A 20,566-nucleotide genomic window follows, 5' to 3' on the forward strand; every position below is an offset into this window, starting at 1 on the left:
CCACCCGCCGCCATCGCTACCGGATCGGGCAATCCGGTCCAAACCGGGAGCATTTCATCCGTGGTACAGAAATCTAAGTGCTATTGCTATAAATCACATATTTTGTTTGTTTTCATATACCACAATTTTTTTTCACTTGTCTGTTGGAGCAATATTAGAAACTAGAAAAACCACGTTGCTGGTAGGCCTCCATATGGCTCAATGCTCGTTACTAGCACTTTTTCAGCACTTCTAAGAAGCAAAAGATTTGGGAGAACAGAAGCCCTGCTTTCCCGGCCAACCATGCAGGCATAATACAGATACTCCTAAATTAACCTTCAGCTGTTCCTTGGCACAGTTTACTTTTGGTACAGGGAGTCCTCCACTTACAATCACAACTGGGACCTGAACTTCTTTCGCTAGGGGAAATGGTCATTAAGTGATTTGTGCCTGATTTTACCACCTTTTCACTGTGGTCATTAAGTGAATCCAGCTTCCGCCACGGACTTAGCTCATTTGGAAGCTGGTTGGTTGGTGTTCTGCCCCAGCTATGGACCCCAAAGAACGCAGCACACACAAAGTCTGTACAAAATTTAATTTATTAACTCAGTCTTTTTCAAACAGAGGCTGTTAATAAACTTCTTAACAGCCTACAAGAAACCAAATCACAATCTTACTATGGTTAGCAGAAAGCCCAAAAGCAATTTGCAGAGAATCCAGACGTGAAGGAGAGTGAACTAAAGTTGTTCCCTACAAATTGCTTCAGTCGGCGTTCCTCCTTAAATAGGCTAAGGGAGTGGCCAATTAGCCCCAAGCCTTACTCTCGAGACCTCCTCTTCAGGAGCCACTCCTGCCTTTTGGCAGCTCTGCATCGAGAAGGGGCTCCTCCTCTTCGTCCTCTTCACTTAAAGGAGCTTCTGAAGGCCCTGGCTGAATCCCCACCTCTGGCACCACATCTTCTCCAGCCTCCTCATTGTCTGATTCGAGTGCCAGCTGAACAGGCTGCTGGCACACCACACCAGCCTCCTCGTTGTCAGAATCAGCTACAATCTGCACAGGCCACTGACAGGCCACAACAGTTGGAAGGATGCAAATGATCATGTGATCAGGCCTGAGGAGAGGAGGATTCAGCCAGTACATTGTTCCGGGGCCCAGGGAGCTCAAAGGGGACCCATGAAGGGGAATTTTTTTAAAAAAAAATTTACAAAATCAAATTTTTAAGAAGAAAAACAATATTGTATATATACGTCATATTCTATTCTGCACGGGTCAGAGGTGGGTTTCAGCAGGTTCTGACCAGTTCTGGAGAACCGGTAGCAGAAATTTTGAGTAGTTCGGAGAACTGGTAGTAAAAATTCTGACTGGCCCCGCCTCCATCTATTTTCTCCCTCCTGAGTACCAGCTGATTGGGAGGAAATGGGGATTTTGCAGTAACCTTCCCCTAGATTGGGATGGGAATGGAGATTTTACAGTATCTTTCCCCTGCCACGCCCACCAAGCCATGCCATGCCCAACAAGCCACGCCCACAGAACTGGTAGTTTGAAACCCACCACTGGCATGGGTATTCCAGCACTTAATAATCCCCTCAGCGGCCCTGCATGTGATCTTAGGATGCTGGTTACAAAGCACCTGAATTTTGGTCACATGACTGCAGTGTTTATTTACATGATGCATTACGAGAATTACGGCCATAAGTCACTTTTTTTCAGAACCTTTCCAATAGTTAATAAAGCCACAATCATTGTAAATCGAGGGCTACTCATATAAACTATAAACCTACGTTTCCCAACCTTGATAACTTCCTACGTTGCTGAGAATTCTGGGAGCTGAAGGCTTGATACCTGGAAGTTGACAGATGAGAAATAGCGTCTTCAATAAAGGATTGAATTCAGGATTTCATTCCTTGCCCATCATTCATCCTCTGGGTCTGGCAGAGTATAACCCTGCTTGCTCAATGCACACGCCGGTGCCCTCCTGTACTTGCACGGACACAAACACACACACTTTAATCTCTAAATCTTCAGAATATTCTTTTTAAATCCTCTTGGGCTGGATCTGGTGTCTGTTTTGTTTCATGTTATGAAGCTTCCTCACTACTGCCACTCCCCAGCCAGCTGCAATGCTCACTTTGAATTCTTACTTACGTATGTTTTTTTAAAAAATCCTGCATTTACAAACACACACACACACACACACACACACAGATATTTATAAATATAGGACCTGGAGTGGTGTGGGGCCTGCTTTACCTGCCATCTGCCAATGGCTTGTATGTAAATACTGCTCAGTCAGAGGCAGGCTTACTAACACATGTGGGTGATTTAAGAGGTAAAGATGTTGAAGCTTTCAGCCAATATTCCTGGCCAGTTTAATCTCCCTCGCACAAAAGGAAAACAAAGTGGCAGCAATCTCTTTTAAATTTCTTCCTCCCACCCTTTCATCGGCAATCTGCAATCTATTTAGAATTATTTGTGGCGTGGACTAATTCCCAGTGGCCCTTGGCAAGCAGAAAATTTATTTATTTTTTATTCTGCCTTTATTACTTCGTAAGTAGCTCAAGGTGGTGGTGAACCTACATGGTACTCCTCCATCCTCTTCTTTTTCCCCAAAAACAACAATCCTGAGAGGTGGGTTGAGCTGAGAAAGAATGATGGCTCAAGGTCATCCAGCTAGGCTTCATGCCTAAGACAGGACTAGAACTCACCGTCTCCTGGTGATTGGCCCAACTGTGCAGCCAACTTTCATGCCCGACAGGACTAGAACTCAAACTAGAGTTCTAGTCTAGAACTAGAACTCTGGTCCTCAAACTAGAGGACTAGAACTGGTGATTTGATCCAGTCACCCAACTTCATGCCTAAAGCAGGACTAGAACTCACCGTCTCCTGGTAATTGGCCCAACCGTGCAGCTAGCTTTCATGCCTAAGGCAGAACTAGAACTCAAAAGTCTGGTGATTTGATCCAGTCACCCAACCAGCTTTCATGCCTAAAGCAGGACTAGAACTCACTGTCTCCTGGCGATTGATCCAGTCACTAACTGGCTTTCATGCCTAAGGAGACTAGAACTCAAGCGTCTCCTGGTTTCTAGGCCAGTGCCTTAACCACTACTTACACCAAACTGGTTCTTTCTAGCATAACTTGCCAGAGAGAAGGAGATTAAAAACTCTTCTGCATTCTGAAAGGCTAGGATTGAAGGTCATGCTGGCTGGAGAATTCTGGGAGTTGAAGCCCACACATCTTCCAGTAGCCAAGGTTGAGAAACACAGGGCTGGACACTCAAGTCATTTTGATTATGGACTAGATAGAAGATTTGGGTCCTATTTATGCAAGCTGTTAAAGACAGTGACATCTCTGGGGTCTGGAAGTCTATGAAAGTCTGCTGGGCCAGCCTGAAGAGACCCGAAAAAGTGGAGGGGCACAGGAACTTAATGCAATTATTGTAACATGCTGGAGGGGGACGAGTCTCCCTACATCAGCCTCACACACACACAAAAACACACCCCTCAGCTGCTTATTGCACACACTTCCAAGAGATAATTGGGAACAGATGCTAGTGGGAAAGGCGTATGGTAAGAAAAGGGGGGTGGGGGCTCTGGAGCCCAACGGCATTTCGGTGTTTCAGAAGGCTATGCCACCCGGGAACCAGGAAGGAGGTCAGCTGAGGGGCAGCCTCGATTTGGTGGTTAAACAGAAAAGTATTGAAGACAGAAAGGGGAGGGCAGCCCTGGCCTAAAACACTTGAGAGATTCCCCACAGACCCTTTCTGCAGCCGCCTTCATCTTTCCTGGAATGCAGGTAATCGGTTGGGGGAATCTGGTAGATCCAATCCCAGACACAGCGTGAACCTAATTTAGAATCAGGGATGTATGCAGGATGCTAATTGCCCTTCCCACGTTCTTGCATGCCAATCCCCTAATGCTGTGCCTAACCAGGAAAGCAACTGAGGGAGTAAGGAAATAGGAACAAGGAGCAGACAAGCAAGGAGAATAAACTGCGTTCCCAAAGAAGGAAATTGTTGGAAGGAAGTTGTCAGTTTGGAGCAGGGCAACAGGACCGGCCTTGCTTTGCAGGCTGAAGTGAATGGCCTGCTCCCTTTTTGGTCTGCCCAGGTCCCTTGTCCCAAGCAAAGCGCTCCCACAAATCAGCGCAAACCGTCAACAGATTTAGGTCCCTTCATTCTCGACAGGTCTGAAAAATGCCCCACGTGGTTTGCCTCCGTGCATGTGCGAATGCTTCTAGCGCAGGCAGGCAAAAAAGCAGAGAGCGAGCTATTTTAAGATCGAAGAAATATGATCATTAGATAGGCTTTCTGTTCAAATTCCAGGCACAGGAAATGCCAAAAAAAGAGTAACCGTCATTTTTTGAAAAAAGAAAAAAAAATAGAAAGTATGACTTTCTCCTCTTTCCGAGCTACTGTTCGCTTCGCTGCATTTTCATTATAGAAAATATTTCATACAGCTTACCAGGAATCAGCAGTCAACCCCCCCCCACCCCCAATGTCCAATCTCAGATCAAGTCCAGGAATAACAGAATCCTTTCTTCACCAGAGCCCATCTGTAATTCCACATATGGAGTTCCCAGCCTCAGTTTTTCATCATCCCTGCCTGTAAGATGGGTATAAACTTATAGTATCCCCAAGGATGACTAGAATAAGGTGCACGTACTGCTATGAACGCTTTAATGCCCTGGGTAAGCCCTAAATATATCCGGTTTAGATATGGCATGGCTCTCCTCCCAGAATGCTCCTTTCTCAAATCCCCCGAGATCAGGAATAGATGGCAGTTGCTCGATAAATTCACTTGGTACAGGAGGATAAATAAAAACCACAGGTGGGAGAGATGTCTTGAGTTAAATCTTGAGCCTTGACCTTGACCGATCTTGAAAACTTAAGGAAAAAAATCCAATCTTAATACTTCAAAAGGGGAGCCACCAGGAGATCCAGCAATGAAACAGAGGAGTCCAATACATTCCATCAGAAGGAAGCAGCACCTTGCTTGGCACGGACTTCTCCTCCATCCTTAGGCGATTCAAAGAGGAGATGCGCATATTTGTATTAATTAGGCAAGCAAGGTAGCAATGCGAACTGGCTCTGCAGGTAATTTCGCCTCTCTACTTTCTCACAGGATACCCGAAGTAAAGGAGGGGCGGGAAAAAAATCAGATGCATGCAAATGGGGGAAAGCAACACCCCTCCCATCATGGTCAGGGAAGCAGCCTTGCTGAGTTGGGGGTTGTGATTGTGGTTGCATCAGGTTGTTGTGCAGCCTGATTCTCCCCAGAGCAGCGTAGGGAATATATATATATATATATATATACATATTCTTTTCTTCCTCTTCTTTTCCCTGCGAAGCGGGTCAGAAGAGTCTCCCAGCTCCAGTGCCCCAAATAAATAATGCAACTTCCACATTTTGCAGCGCAAGAGTCCAGCGCTTAGAACTACTGTAGGAGCGGAAGCCTGACGGGGGCGGAGGGGGGGGGGCGGTGGCGGTGGAGACACACCGCGAGTTTCAACAAAAGAGCCGTTGAGGCAGAAGCAAGTCGGAAAGGTAGCGAGGTGGAAAGGCGGATTCTCCGGTCAACGGGGGCACTAGGATTTGGGCCAACCCCCCCCCTTCCCTCCAAGAGATCCAGCAGGCTGAGAGCAAGCTGCAAACCCCCCCCCTCCACCACCCCCATTAATTAGGAGCCTGGATTGCTCAGCAGACTAGTGCATTGTAATTTAACTCCAGCTGTCTGCAATTAGTAAGTTCGAATCTCACCAGGCTCAAGGTTGACTCAGCCTTCCATCCTTTCTAAGGTGGGTAAATTGAGGACCCAGTTTGTGGGGGCAATAAACTGACTTTGTATAAATATACATAAGTATGAAGGCTATTGCTTAACGCATTGTAAGCCGTCCTGAGTCTCCGGAGAGAAGGGCGGCATATAAATCAAATTAATAAAAAAAAAAATCAGAGCCCCTCCTCCCCCCCCCAGGGCGCTTAGCCACTCATGGTTGCAAATGCCAAACGTGCCACCTTTTCTGATTTTTTTTCTCCCCCCTCCCCCCTATTAATGCATTAACTGCCTTTTCGTGAACCCCCCCCCCTCCTCCCCAGCAGGCAGCCTCCGAAGGTTGCAACCTCGTGCTGGTTAAAAGGGGATGATGATCCGGCCCGGGATTTAAGTTTGGTGTTTTGCAAATCGGAGCGTTTTTAGGAAGCGAATCGGGGCGGAGGGGATACGGTAATTACCCCCCCCACTCCCCACCCCCCACCCCACCTCACCCCACCCACTCCTGCCGGTTGATTTACTCTTACCACCACCCCCCTCCCCAACAGCCTTGCGAGCGCAGACCCAGGCCCCCTCGTGCATGTACGCTCTTCGGCAAGCCACGAGTGCTTCTTTCTCTTCCCCCCACTCCCACTCCCACTCCCCCCCCCACTCCACGGATCACGGAATCCCGCGATCATCCCCCGCTTTCTGTAAACCCGGGCGACGCGGAGCAAGCGGACGGGCCGCCAGAAGGGTCGGCTCTGCCGGCCAGCGGCTTCTCGGTTGCGAGCGTGCGATTCCGTCCCACGCCCCCCGCCCCACTCTCCTTCTCCTCCTCCTCCTCTCCCGCCCCTCCTCTCCCGCAGCCCGCAATGAGTGCAGCCTCCCGAGCAGCCAATCCGGAGCCGGGATGGGCGTGGTCACCCTCTGCCCTGCTGAATGAGCACGAGCTCCCTGGAGGTGGACGGCGACAGTGTGCCAAGTAGCTGGGGAGCCGCTTGGAGGGTCCCGGGCATCGAAGTGAAGGGGAAGGGAGGGCGGGGGGGGAAAAAGAGGTGCCAAGCCCGGGATTGGTGTATGGTTTTTTTTTGTTTTTTGTTTTTTTTAACTCTCGGCTGTTTTCAGCCTCTTTTTTTTTTTTTTTTTTTTTTTTTTTGCCGGGCTGTCTTTTTTTTTTTTTTTTTTTTTCTTTCCCTGCTGCTGCTGCCTCGGTTAGCTACGCTGCACTTTTTTTTTTTTTTTTTTTGGCTTTTCCCACCAGCCCCGCGACAAGCATCAAGGTCAAGGCAGAAGCGGCATCTCTCGCCCCGCGCCTTGGGAGAACTGCAAAGGACTGTTGGAATCCACCAGCACCCACCCCAGCCTGCCAAGCTTGGGGCAAAGGAATCGGAAGCCAAGCTTTCGGGGAGAAGAAGGGCGAGGCGGCCGGGGAGGGGGGAAAAGCGGAGGCTCCCGCAGCGAGCCCCCCTGTCCCCAGCCCGAGCGCACGCCTTCTCCGACCGGCGCCTTTTACCTACCTACCTACCTACCCACCTTCCCTTCCTTCCCATCATGAAGCCGGCGATCTGGCTCTCTTGGACCGTCGCCCTGAGCTACTTTGCGCACTCAGGTACTGTAACGGGCTGTTGCTGGCTTCTTGTTGCTTTGGGGCGATCGGAGAAGTTCCTCTCGTTGGGGAAAGGGGGGGGGGGCAGCCGAGAAGAGTGGGAGGGGAGGGGACCCCCCACCTCCACCCCCACCCCCGTTCGGTGGGTTAGAAGCCATGGCGGAGACCCCCTCCCCCCCCACCTCCTCCCTGGATCCTGTCGGTTAACCTGAAAGTATTCAGCGCAGTGCAACTTCTTCTAGGAAAGGAATAGTTGGGTGTGTGTGTGTGTGTGTTTTTTAATGCCTAGGTTGCAAGGACTTTAAAGGGGAGAGGGAAAGAGGGAGGGTCCGCTGCAAGGGACGGATGGGAGGGGGGTGGGGGGGAGGCCGCAAGAGCCTCCCAAAGGAAAACGCTGCCTTAAGGCTCCAGAACGGTGCGGTTCAGTGGTTAGAGCCAAAGGAGGCATCGGGGAGGCTCCTGGCATCCTTCCTTTTTGGGAGGGAGGGAGGGAAGGAAGGAAGGAAGGATGGACCGGCCGAGGGGTGGGGATTGGGTGGCAGAGTTGGGTGGGTGGGTTTTTCATCCGAATTCCGCCTGCCAGCCTTGAGTATGCAATGTACTTGTACGTATGACCTTGAGGAAAACTCGCTCGAGGTACGGCGTGCCTCCCTCCCTCCCTCGCGTGGAAAGAGGAGGGGAGGACGCGGTGGGCTTCCGCGCAAGCCACTGCAAGAGAGAGAGAGAGAGGAGCTTTTTCTCCCGCATCCCCGGAGAAAGGGGGTTTTCTCTTCTCCCTTCTCCCCCACCCACCTTCCATCCACCCACCCACCCCCCTAGACGGGAGTTTCATCTCCGCAGAAGAGGGTCTTCTTGGGGGTCAGGGGGCTCTCCCCCACCCCCGCAGAATTAGCCTCCTGCGAGCTCTGCAGGTGAGAGGAGAGGCGGGGGTCCGACTCAGGTCGCCGTTTAAAAAAAAAAAAGAAATCTCTGGGTGGGGAGGGGGGCGTGCATGGGTCAGGGTCGAACTCGTGGCCTCCCTCCCTCGGAGGGACTCCCCCTCGCGGTTAACCTTGAGACGCTACCTCGCTGAAGGCAGTCGCAGCTCCGGCGCGCCCACCCCAGCTGTAGTTTTTCCCACCGCCTTGTCATTCAGGGGCCGTTTGCATCGTTTGCCCACTGGGCTTTTCCCTTAGAAATCTGGAGAGGGAGGTGGGGGGGGGGTTGCTCCGCTTTGACAGCCCCATGAAACCTTCCCCTTTTCTTTTAAGGGAAGCTTGTGACGTTGGGGTACGTCTCCCATAACTCTTTCTCTTCTCTCCCCCCCACCCCTCAGCACACCCCTCTGCTTAAAAGGCCTTAAACACACACCTACACACCCCAATTTCATATCCAGGGCATAAATAAAGGTGTGGAGCAGCCTTCTCCAACCTAGTGCCCTCCAGATGTGTTGGGATACAGACACTCCCCCCCCCCTCAGCAACCTCCCTGTCCAGGTTGCCTTCAGCTTGGGAATCCCTGGGTGTCCAATGTTAGGGGGGCCATGTTCTTAGCAATTCTGTCAGTCCTCCCCTTCCGACCCTTGGAAAAATTAGCCCTTTGTTTTGCCATTGCATCATCCTTGGGTGAAGTGCACTCTGCACATGCCCAGATGCCAGACTTTTTATATATTCTTCAGCTGATCCAAACCAGACCCATGGGGAAGGGAAGGGAAGGGAAGGGAAGGGAGGGGAGGGGGCAGCCAGCCTCCCTCAGTATGCCAATTCCCAGGAATTTTGTCTGTCTTGACTTGGGATGAGTGAATCCCGTAGATAGGCTGGATGGATCTCTGTGCAACACGGAAGCAGAATCCTGCCTGAGTTGCTCTCCTGGCTGTAGAGGAGAATGCAAAGAGGTTCAGCCCTTTTTGGCTACTGACCCACAATGTGCTCATTTTGGGAAGCTCTGTTGCAAACCTCTGTCTCCTCCTGATGGGAAGAATTGCAACTGGGTTAGAGAGAACAATAGTGACTCAGACCCAGGGGGTCTGGCGGATGGGTGCGGGGTCAGAGACCTGCCTTCTTTCTCCTATGCAGACAAGGCAGCCTTCTCCCCTTGCCTTGCAGCCAGCGTGCCAAAAGCTGCCTCTGGGCAGGGTCAGCCTGGCAGAGAGGAGCACAGGTGGGTGGGGAGAGATGCCTCCTCTAAAGAAAGAGAGACCTCCAAAAAGGGGCTTGTCCAGTCGCAGTGCAGCCACCACCAAAGGTGCACCTGCTAAACTTATCCCTGTCATGCGGACTGCAACTCTTAAAGGCGCAGCAGCCCTTTTAAGCGGGACAGAGAAAGCAGCGGCATGGAGGCGGATGGGGGGGGAGGGAGAGAAAGCTGACTGTTGTTTTCCTGTTCTCTAGGCTGGCTGTCCCGGTAACTCTGCTGTCAGATGCCTTAGTGACAGAGATGGGAGTGTAGAAAGATGGCCCCCGGGGAAGAGTTAAGGGGGTCAGGCTGCGTGGGGAGAGGAGGACAGAGTTCACACTTACATGCCTGGCTTGTTCTGGCTGCCCTGTGGCTACAAGTTCCTTTGCAGTAACACTAATGGTTGCTGAGTGGCCGTGGTGCTCTTATCCCGGGGTGCCTGCGCCTCGCTGGAACAAGGGGGAGGGAAGGAGGGAAGGGGAGAAGCAGCAAAGGAGGACGATTCTTTCATGATAATATCTCTTGAGCAACAGCTAGAGGCAGCATCCGGAATATGGGAGCGTAGCAGGGCACCGGTGGGGAGGGGGAACAAGGGGGGGGGACGGAGGGGAGTCTGATTTCCAAAGGATGTCGCCTTTTCTGAGTCCTGCAATTAACAAAGTGGATTATTACGCAGTGGGATGTGTGTTTTTTGGACCCGTGAAGAACTCTGTTGTCATCCAAAAGCTTGTCTAGGTACGGCACCCTTCACTTGCTTTGTTAAACACATGCTGTTGATGTGTTTACGCATTTTCCAGAATTAACTTCAGAGTTTTTTGGCAGGAGACCGAAAAGGCCACTAATGAAGGAAGCGGTCTACTTTGCTTGCTGGGATCACCTGCCAGTTGAATCTGTGCCGTAAAGATCCACTTTATCACTGTTGTTCTTCTCTCTAAGCGGTGTTCTTCAGACTTCTTGCCAGCGTGACACACAGCCGCCGGGTCCCTAAGGAACGTACTGTGTTCACATAACACATTAAATCTAATTACTGGATTAATCCGTTTTCTGAATTTGCACACTAAGTTGAACGATCATCATCATCGCCCTAAACAGGCGGCGTTCGTGTGTCACACTAAGCTAATCAACACCAACACGCAAACAAATCTAAAAGTTTGGGGCATTGTGCAAATACAGCACCCCCTTGTTTTTAATGTATCTGGGTTATCCTATGGTGTGAATGTGGCACTGGTATGCTTGGTTCTCTGAATTTTTCTGTTTGGCAAAGATTCGGAAAAATATTCTAAAGCAGGGATTGGTCAAAGGAAGCCTGTGATCTAGTAGGTTATTCTTGGTTGGCCTTGGTGGATCTCTTGAAGTAGCTATAATGATCTTCTTAGCTCCACATATGTAGAGGGATATGTCTACGTTCTACCAAGCCTAGAAGACCTCAACAACCAGTAATTGGATCATTTGCTTGGTCTTGTCTTAGCATGTGGTGTGAATTGAGCCACAGTTCATGACTTAATGCGTTATGTAGGTAGACTCTGCCGGGTTTGTCTGAAAAAAAACCCTTGATTAAAATTATCTATAATTTAGTGTAATGGTTTTAATTTAACCACATTGTCAGCTATATTTTCCCTATCTCATCGATAGGGAAATATATATATTTCTCTGCTGCCCTCCAGAACTGCCGGGGGTTTGCGATTCCAAAGCTTGGGAATTCTCATAACTCTAGACAATATCAGGGCTTGGATAAACCAGGTTAGGAAAGGTCGATCTGCGGAACTGCGGGCTTAGGGTTACTTTGGCCCCTGAAATGGAGATGGTCAGAATTGTAGGTCAGGGTACCTCTCATAGTGCCAAGATAGAGAGTAATGACATAGGACAGCTGCATGCTTTTCGAGGGAGACCTATAACACATTTCCTTTGAGAGGAGTGAAATCCACTACCCTGTTTCCCTGAAAATAAGCCCAATCAGGCTTTTGAGCGCATGCGCTAAAATAAGCCTCCCCTCGAAAATAAGCCCTCCCTGAAAATATTTAAACACAGAGCTGGAAATCAGGTAAGACGTCAAGAGGAGCCCCATCTTGCTCCACACACCCCAAAATAATAAGACCTCCCCGAAAATAAGGCCAAGCGCTTATTTCGGGGTTCACAAAAATATAAGACAGGGTCTTATTTTCGGGGAAACGCGGTATTAGGATGCAGCTGTGGAGTTTCTTGCAAGATGTTCCTGAAAAACGCTAGTGGCTGCTCTGGTGTACGCAAGCCGATAATTTGGGTTTCACCCACAATAATCAAACCCAACGGTGGTGAAACCAGTGGGTTTGGGCTACCACCCTACGGAAGCCACTATCACCCGACGGATCAAGTGAAGCCCTAATCAAGCTGCTGTATAAATTGCATCTGGTGGATACCTTCACTTGGCCGAATGAAATCGCAGCATGGACGCAAAGCTAATTTTACAAAGCCCCCCCCCCCCCCCCGGACTCTTTGGGTCACCTAGAATAAGACACGGCGGTTCCTCCTCCCCTTTTCTGTTTTATTTTCCCCATACGCGCCTCCACTCCCCACACCCCACAATAGCTTCAAGTTCCCCTCGGTTCCTCTCTCTGCAAAAGATCTTGTGCAAGGGGTGTCGCGGGAAAGGGGGCCAAGAAAGCCAAATGGCAACCGTACAACCATGTGATCAAAGCTTTATCCCTTGTTACCATGTGTTACGGTACACATGGGGGTAGTGGGGGGAAGGAACGGTGCTTTGGTAGCATGGATTGGGCCTTGCCATCTTGGCATTTTTCCTTCTCCCCGCGGACACCCCTGGGTTTATGCCTACGATTCCCCCCCCCCCAAAATCTGTTCATGCGGTATAAATACAAAACAGATAACACTGAGCGTTTTTGTTGTTGAATCATTACCATTTCCACCCCACCCCTCTCTCCATCCTCTAGGCTGACCTCCCCCCACCACCTCTTTGCTTCAGTTTGCTCAATGTAGACCATGATAGATAGAGAGATAAATAAAGCAAAGCAAAACAACCTCTTTCTCTCCCACCCCCCACCCCCACCCCCTTTCACTTTTCCCGGTAAAATCCAACTGGCTCTACAAATGATAGAAAAGGATTATTCCTCCTCCCCTCCCTTCTCTCTCTCTCTCTCTCTCTCTCTCTCCCCATATATAAAAATAATTTTAAATGCAGCCATCTCATTGAGAAGCTGTGTGACTGAAATTTGGCAGGAGCAAAAGCTGGCCTAAGGGATGTGCCTTCTGTTGTCTCGGTGGAAATCCACTCAAATTTGCAGTGATCTCAAGTTGGCAAAGTTGCAAGGAGTGCATTTATCTGAATACTAATGCCCTGCCTTGCCTGTATTAAGCTATGCAAATGACTCTCCCCATTGCCTATCGCTGACACAGGCTTGGGAAGGGGGAGGGGGAGAGCTGGCCAGCAACACCAGGGATGATGGAGAAAGGAAAGGGGAGACCCCCCACTCACCCCCCCAACCCCCGCAAAGGCTCCATGTAGGAGGCTGACAAAGATGATCATCGGTGCGCCAGTGAACTAAAAATAAGCCCATAAGCATTGCCGTAACTCAAGGTGATCTTTTGAACAGCTCTCTGGAAGCTGACGTCGGGATGATGGGTGCGTCGTTTCCCGTGCATGCACACACACAAACACACACACACACACACACACAGGAGTATACAGACACGCACATTTCATCTGAACCAAATAACAAATTATTGAATGGCAAGAGAGAAGCTATTCAACCAGCTTTGGCCCGCCTCAGCTTTGAGAATGAGAAATGCAAGCTTTCCGGATGTGGCATTGCAACAATTCTCAGCCTCGTAAACTGGCACACCTATGAGGGACGCTTCCTGAAAGATCCCTGGATGGGTCCCTTTGACTTCCACGAAGGAGATGGCACAGGCCGACATCTTCCCAAGTTCCCGTCAACAATGTTATGTGGGGGGGGACGGACAGACATTCTCTGGGAGTTGGAATCTCCAGATATCTGGGGGAAGATTTAGTGAGAGAGTGCCATAGATCGCCCTTTAGATACCCTGCCAGAAGTATTGGAATCCTGTTACAAGAGATGTTTCTAATGAATCAAGTTGGAGATCAATGGACAAACCTCAAGACAAGCCCCTGCTGGATCAGAAGAAATTAGCTTCATCTTATCCAGCCTCCTGTTTTTTGTTTTTTTTTTCCTGAAACCAGAGTACTTATTAATTACATTTTATGTCCTTGCCTTTCTCCAGGGAGTTCAAGATTGTGTTCACCAGGGATGGCCGGAAGGTAGAGCAAGCTCTATTGTTGCACCTCCATGTGATTTGCAGAGCAGATCATCGGGGGGGAATTTTTACTCCCAACTGTTTAACAACTGTCACAACAGAGAGCGTGAACCCCCCACCCTCTAAATTAGACTGTGGAGATGAAAGTAAGCTAGAAAGAAAGAAAGTGGGGGGACCAAGGGCAGATCGGTTTATTTATCTTTAAATTTGGGGCCCTATCCTTTTTTTTCCACCGAGATGTGGGTTCCTCTTACCCACCTCTCTTTTATGGTCACCACAAACTGCTGAGGGCAGAAAGATGGTGGCTGATTCAATGCTCCCAAGGCTAAATTAACATTTTCTCATTGTCCTCCCAGTCCTAGGTCACTTCTGCAGTACTGAATTATAGCATCTTCGTCACATCACCCAAGCATTAGAATAGAATACCAGAGTTGGAAGGGACCTTGGAGGTCTTCTAGTCCAGCCCCTAGTTAGGCAGGAAACCCTACACCACTTCAGACAAATGGTTATCCAACATCTACTTAAAAACTTCCAGTGTTGGAGCATTCACAACTTCTGGAGGCAAGTTGTTCCACTGATTAATTGTTCCGACTGTCAGGAAATTTCTCCTTAGTTCTAAGTTGCTTCTCTCCTTGATTAGTTTCCACCCGTTGCTTCTTGTCCTGCCCTCAGGTGCTTCGGAGAAGAGCTTGACTCCCTCTTCTTTGTGGCAACCCCTGAGATATTGGAAGACTGCTATCATGTCTCCCCTAGTCCTTCTTTTCATTAAACTAGACATACCCAGTTCCTGCAACCATTCTTCTTCATATGTTTTAGCCTCCAGTTTCCCTAATCATCTTTGTTGCTCTTCTCTGCACTCCTTCTAGAGTCTCAACCACTTTTTTTTTTTTTTACATCGTGGCGACCAAAACTGAATGCAGTATTCCATGTTTGGCCTTACGAAGGCATTATAAAGTGGTATTAACACTTCATGCGATCTTAATTCTATCCCTCTGTTTATGCAGTCTAGAATTGTTGAAGCGATAGAGATGCTGTCCACATTACTGCTTAGTTTGGCAGAGTAATGACAGGGAAATTTGGAAAAAAAAATGCTCTAAATCTGTATGGTAGAAATTACCTTGATAACTCTAGCCATTACATTGCACTGACTTTCAATTCTTGCACTCAAAGCAACTTCTTGAATTAAGGGTGGCCTCTGAGATAACCTTCTTCCCTATTGCATCTGTGTTCCTGCCAGGTTCCAAGGCGTTCTTTGAAACTAGCTCTGGTTAGGGACTCCCAAGATAATAGCTGTCCGAAGTAGAGCCCACAGGTTTGTCTCCCTCTGTTATGGGCAAACTTGTGAAATAAGAGAAAGTGATAGGAATGGATTCCTATTAAAGCTAGGATGGAAACATCCAAATAGCCATTAGCAAAAAAAAAAAAAAAAAAATAGAACTATGACTTTCTACAGTGGTCATTCAGAATTTGGCAGTACAGGTAGACTTCAGAGCCATGATGGCGAACCTATGGCACGCGTGCCAGAGGTGGCACACAGCGCCGTTTCTGTGGGCACGCGAGCCGTCAGCTCAGCTGCGCCGCACATGCATGTGCTCCTCCCACCAGCCAGCTGGTCTTTGAGTCTCTGCTGTGCATGCGCGTGGGGCGGGGCGCATGCGAGGGGCATGTGCATTGCATTTTGGGGATTCGGGCACACATGCATGCGTTTTGGACACTCGGTCCGGAAAAGAAGGAACTTCTTGTACTACCAAGGAAAAGAGCCTTGGTAGTACAGTGGTCTAAAGCACCCTGTTATTAAGACCAGCTGCCTGCAATTACTGCAGGTTCGAATCTCGCCAGGCTCAAGGTTGACTCAGCCTTCCATCCTTTCTAAGGTAGGTAAATTGAGGACCCAGTTTGTGGGGGCAATAAGCTGACTTTGTATAAATATACAAAAGGATGAAGGCTATTGCTTAGTGCATTGTAAGCTACCCTGAGTCTCTGGAGAATGGCAGCATATAAATCAAATTAAAAAAAATAAAAAAAAATTTAAAAAAAAGGTTAGCCATCACTGCTTTAGAGCATGCTTAACCCTAAATCTGAACTAAGATTGTATAACTACCGTGTTCACATAACATACTGTATCCAAACAAATCATACTTTTCCTGAAAGCAGTCACCAAGTTCACACAACCTGCTAAAGGAGCCATTTGTTTCTTACAACGTAAACTAGAAACCACCCAACTGCTTATTACCTGAGGTTCAAAAGATAGTGCTCTGACTTCCAAACATGAATTGGAATACAGGGAATTCTCGGCTTACAACCATAATTAAGGCCAGAATTTTCATTGCTAAGCAAGGCGGTCGTCAAGTGAATCACATCTGATTTTTATGACCTTTAGCACCATGGCTGTTAAGTGAAGCACTGCAGTCCTAACAGAAATCCAGCTTTGCCTGTCAACTTTGCTTGTTGAAAACCAGTTGCAAAGGTCGCAAATGGTGATTATGTGACCCCAGGATGCTACAACCATCGTAAATACAGGCCGGTGGCCAACTGCTGTGAATTTTGATTGTGTGGCTGTGAGGATGCTACAGCAGTTGTAAATGCAAGGATTGGGTTTCTTTCGGTGCTACTGTAACTTCGAACAGTTGCTAAATAAACTGTTTTAAATTGAGGACTATCTATAATCCCTCCTCTTCCTTTTCCTCCTCCTCCTCCTCCTTCTTCTTCCTCTTCCTCTTCCATTTCCATCATCGGACATTGGCAATCCTGTTTTTGTCAACAGTCGCATGAAAAAGTGCTGCTGAGTTTTGTCCTAACCAATCCCTTAGATTTTGAAGCCATGATGATAATACGATATAATCCATGGCTTTTTAAAAAGAAAAACAAATCTAGAATTGAATTGAATTGAATTCTTTATTGGCCAAGTGTGATTGGACACACAAGGAATTTGTCTGGATGCATACGCTCTCGGAGTACATAAAAGAAACGATACATTCGTCAAGAATCATAGAAATAAGCAATAAGGGTAGAAATAAGCAATCAAATCCTACTAGGAAGCAATCAATATAAATCGTAAGGATACCAGCAACAAAGTTTTGGTCATACAGTCATTAAGTGGGGGGAGATGGGTGATAGGAACGATGAGAAGATTAATAGTAATGCAGACTTAGTGAATAGTTTGACAGTGTTGAGGGAATTATTTGTTTAGCAGAGTGATGGCGTTCGGGAAAAAGCTGTTCTTGTGTCTAGTTCCTTCTTTCCATGTTGGTATATATAAGTGCTTTGGAGAGGGAGCGATATAGAATCTGTCCCCATATGTTAATCTGCGAATACAGTTTGCAGTGGCTATAAAAGCTGATAGGCTATAGAAGCTGACCTTGGTCATCTTAGGGTGGAGGCAAAAGAGTAGCTGGCTGGAGTTTTTCCCACTCATCCCCAAGATTTTCCTGCCGGGCCCTTTTCAAACATTTCTTTTTGGGGGGGTGACTTGGGTTGTAGAGCTGAGTGTGTATCCTCAGATCTTGTTCCATCACCACAGCTGGCACGGGAAGGGCAGCATTACAGCAGAGAGGAGCTGATGCTCACACTAATGAGCTGTTAAGTCTTGGGGTGAAAATATAGAACACCTGTCTCCTCTCTGGAAATGTGGAGCCCTTCTAAGTCCATTTACACTATATAAAGCAGATGTTGCTGCTAGACAAAATAAAGCCTTTTATTTCAGATGTGGTGTGCAATGTGTGTTTTCTGAGCCTCATTCTCTGTCACAAAGTAATTGTCTGCCCCCTTAATTTCCTGCGGCGGTAAACATTTGGATTGATTTTTAAACACGTCTGGTGAGATGCTTTAAGATAGCCATTGATTATTACCAAGTAAAATTGTTGCAGGAAACAGAAAGATTGAATTTTCCCAAGAGGAGGGGGTGGGGGGGAGATACCGAAGACTTCAAAAACTGCAATTATTATATGCTTAATGGCCGCTAGATCGATTGGCAGGAGCCCAAAAGATTGGATGATTGCTGGAGATAATTTCACAGGGAGTGAAGGATTCAAAAGGTTGGGTCTCGCCTCGGAGCTCCCCTTTTTTCCAAATCCACAGACTTGATTAGACATACCGATAGAAGCCTCCAAACCTGTTTGATGGCCAAAAAGCCCAGCCCAACCCAACCCAATAACACAAACTGGATTAATGACAGCATTTGACATGAGGGGAGATTCTTGCTCTCAAGACATGGTTTATCCCAGGGCAAAACCATTATTTTAGAGCAGTATTTCACAACCTTATCAATTTTAAGATGTGTGGACCAACTCTCAGAGCTGGCTAGGGAATTCTGGGAGTTGTCAGCATCTGAAAGTTGTCAAGGTTGAGAACCACTGAATTCAAAAAACAGCCAGGACAAAAAAAAAAGGATATGATTAGGACAGTGGCATTTCTAGATAGTCCTTTTTTTTTTTTTTTTTTAATTTGATTTATATGCCGCCCTTCTCCGGAGACTCAGGGCGACTTACAATGCGTTAAGCAATAGCCTTCATGCTTTTGTATATTTATACAAAGTCAGCTTATTGCCCCCACAATCTGGATCCTCATTTTACCTACCTTAGAAAGGATGGAAGGCTGAGTCAACCTTGAGCCTGGTAAAATTCGAACCTGCAGAAATTGCAGACAGCTGTGTTAATTACAGGGTGCATTAAACCACTGCACTACCAAGGCTCAAGGCTCGTAAATCAAGTCCTTGATTTACGACCACAATAGAAGCCAGAATTTCCGTTGCTAAGCCAGGCAGTGATTTTTATCACCTTTTTCGCCATAGATGTTAAGCGAATCACTGCCGCTGTTAAATGAATCACCTAGTCACTTTTTTTTTTTTTCATCAAGCCGGCCTGGCCTAAATCTTCTCCCCTTTTAAATATAAATTTTAAATATAAATTTTAATTTGTTTTAAATTATGGGGTATTTTAAATTCAGCCAAATTATTTAATTCGTTTTTAATCTATTTTAAATTTTTGTATTTATGTGTTTTATCTTGTGGCTGTTCACCGCCCTGAGTCCTTCGGGAGAAGGGTATAGAAAAATAAATAAATAAATAAATAAATAAATAAATAAATAAATAAATAAATAAATAAATAAAACTGGCTTCCACTTTGCTCGTTGGAAGTCAGCAGGGAAGGTCGTAAAATGGGGACCACGTGACACCTCCCCCTCTCCGGAACACTGCAGCGAGCATAAATACATGTCGGTTCCAAGAATCTGGATTTTGGTCACGCAACTGTAGAGACGCTGCAATAGTTGTGGTGAGTGTGGGGACCCGTCGTAAGTCACCTTTTCAGTGTCTTTGAACGGTCACTAAGCAAATGGCTGTAACTTGTCATTTTTTAAAGATAGGTCATGTGTCAGGGCACATGATTGTCGCCTTGTGCACGGCACAGATGATTCCAGAACTTGGGTACCGCTCCACCAAAGTATGGGTTTGATGTCTTGGGAGGAGTTCAGATTGGGAATATATAGCTCTACTGCCAAACCAGAATTTTTGCAGAATCTTACAAGTACTACATGTCCTGGTAGCCTTAGATGACCAGAAATTGTATTCGGTAACTAATGGAACTCCACAATAGAAAGAGTAAGCAGAAGGTAGAGAGATAGGTGGTTATATATGCTTCTTCTACCTGTGGTTTGATTTCTATGCTAATTACAAAGGTATAAAGGCAGGAGACAGAAATGGCCTTACCTACTATTGGTTTTGGCACTGCCTACGGATGGCATAAGACTTAGGAGGCTCTAAAGAAATCACTTTTCAAGAGAAAAAAGGTCCCCCAGTCTCCATTCCTCAACGATAAGGATGTTGTGTCTCAGACATTGGAATTTGAAACTTGTGGAGCAGAGTTGATGGATATAAGGTGGCGCAGTGGTTAGAATGCAGTACTGCAGGTTAACTCTGCCCACAGCTAGGAGTTTGATCCTGAGAGGCTCAAGATTGACTCAGCTTTCCATGCTCTCGAGATCAGTAAAATGAGGACCCAGGTTGTTGGGGCCAATAGGCTGACTCTGTAAACCGCTTAGAGAGGACTGTAAAAGCACTGTGAAGTGGCATATATAATATATCTATTATATATATAATATATATAATGTACTTATGCTATATGTTATGAATTGGGACATTGCCAATCAGTGACCTACATAAAAAGGCAGAACTGGTAGTTTGGGCAGGAACCAAGAATATGACTCGGTAATAAAAAAATAAAATAAAATAAAATAAAATAAAATAATAAAAAATAATAAAATAAAATAATAAAATAAAATAAAATAATAAAATAATAAAATAAAATAATAAAATAAAATAAAATAAAATAAAATATGCAAAATGAAAGCTGGGAAACTAATCAGCAATCTTGGCATTTGTTAGTGCTTTTGTTTGGGGTGAATTTTCACCCTCTGTCCTGGACATTTGGGGAAGATTTGAGAAGAGGGAAAAATTCTGCCATATACAGTTTTTCAGAGCAATGTTTTAAAGTTTTGTAGGAAATGCTACCGTATGAACTTCAGAAGCCTGGACTCCAATTCCCAGAATTCCCCAGCCAGCATAGGGGAATTCTGGGAGTTGAAATACATACATCGGAAAGTTGCTGGGGTTGAGAAATGCCATCCTAGACCAAAATTCAAATAACAGCTGCTGGAGACCAGCTGATGATGCTGAGAGTTATGCTTGCCTCTTTGAGACTGAGGGGGTGGCAGTGGACTCCATAATGTAGGTTTAAACCTAACAATGCCAAGAGATTGACTTTTTTACATTTGAAAATCTGCACGGAGTTTTCAGAAATTAATACAACTTGCGTA

At 46.9% G+C, this 20,566-nt stretch overlaps 1 protein-coding gene across 2 annotated transcripts in view; it reads left to right on the forward strand.

The window, feature by feature from the left end:
- The first annotated feature begins 6,698 nt into the window (after positions 1–6,698).
- KIRREL2 (kirre like nephrin family adhesion molecule 2) overlaps positions 6,699–20,566 on the forward strand; it is a 54,670-nt gene continuing 40,802 nt past the window's right edge. Inside the window, exon 1 of one of the 2 annotated variants that reach the window (XM_060693990.2) lies at positions 6,699–7,336. In XM_060693990.2, coding sequence (XP_060549973.2) covers positions 6,805–7,336 — 532 coding nt within the window. In that variant the 5' untranslated portion in view covers positions 6,699–6,804. The remainder of the gene's footprint in view (positions 7,337–20,566) is intronic. The other variant, XM_087876573.1, reaches the window with a different exon arrangement.

Source organism: Pantherophis guttatus, chromosome 10 (assembly GCF_059756535.1).
Source record: "Pantherophis guttatus breed Tessera chromosome 10, ASM5975653v1, whole genome shotgun sequence".
NCBI classification, from domain to species: Eukaryota; Metazoa; Chordata; class Lepidosauria; order Squamata; family Colubridae; genus Pantherophis; species Pantherophis guttatus.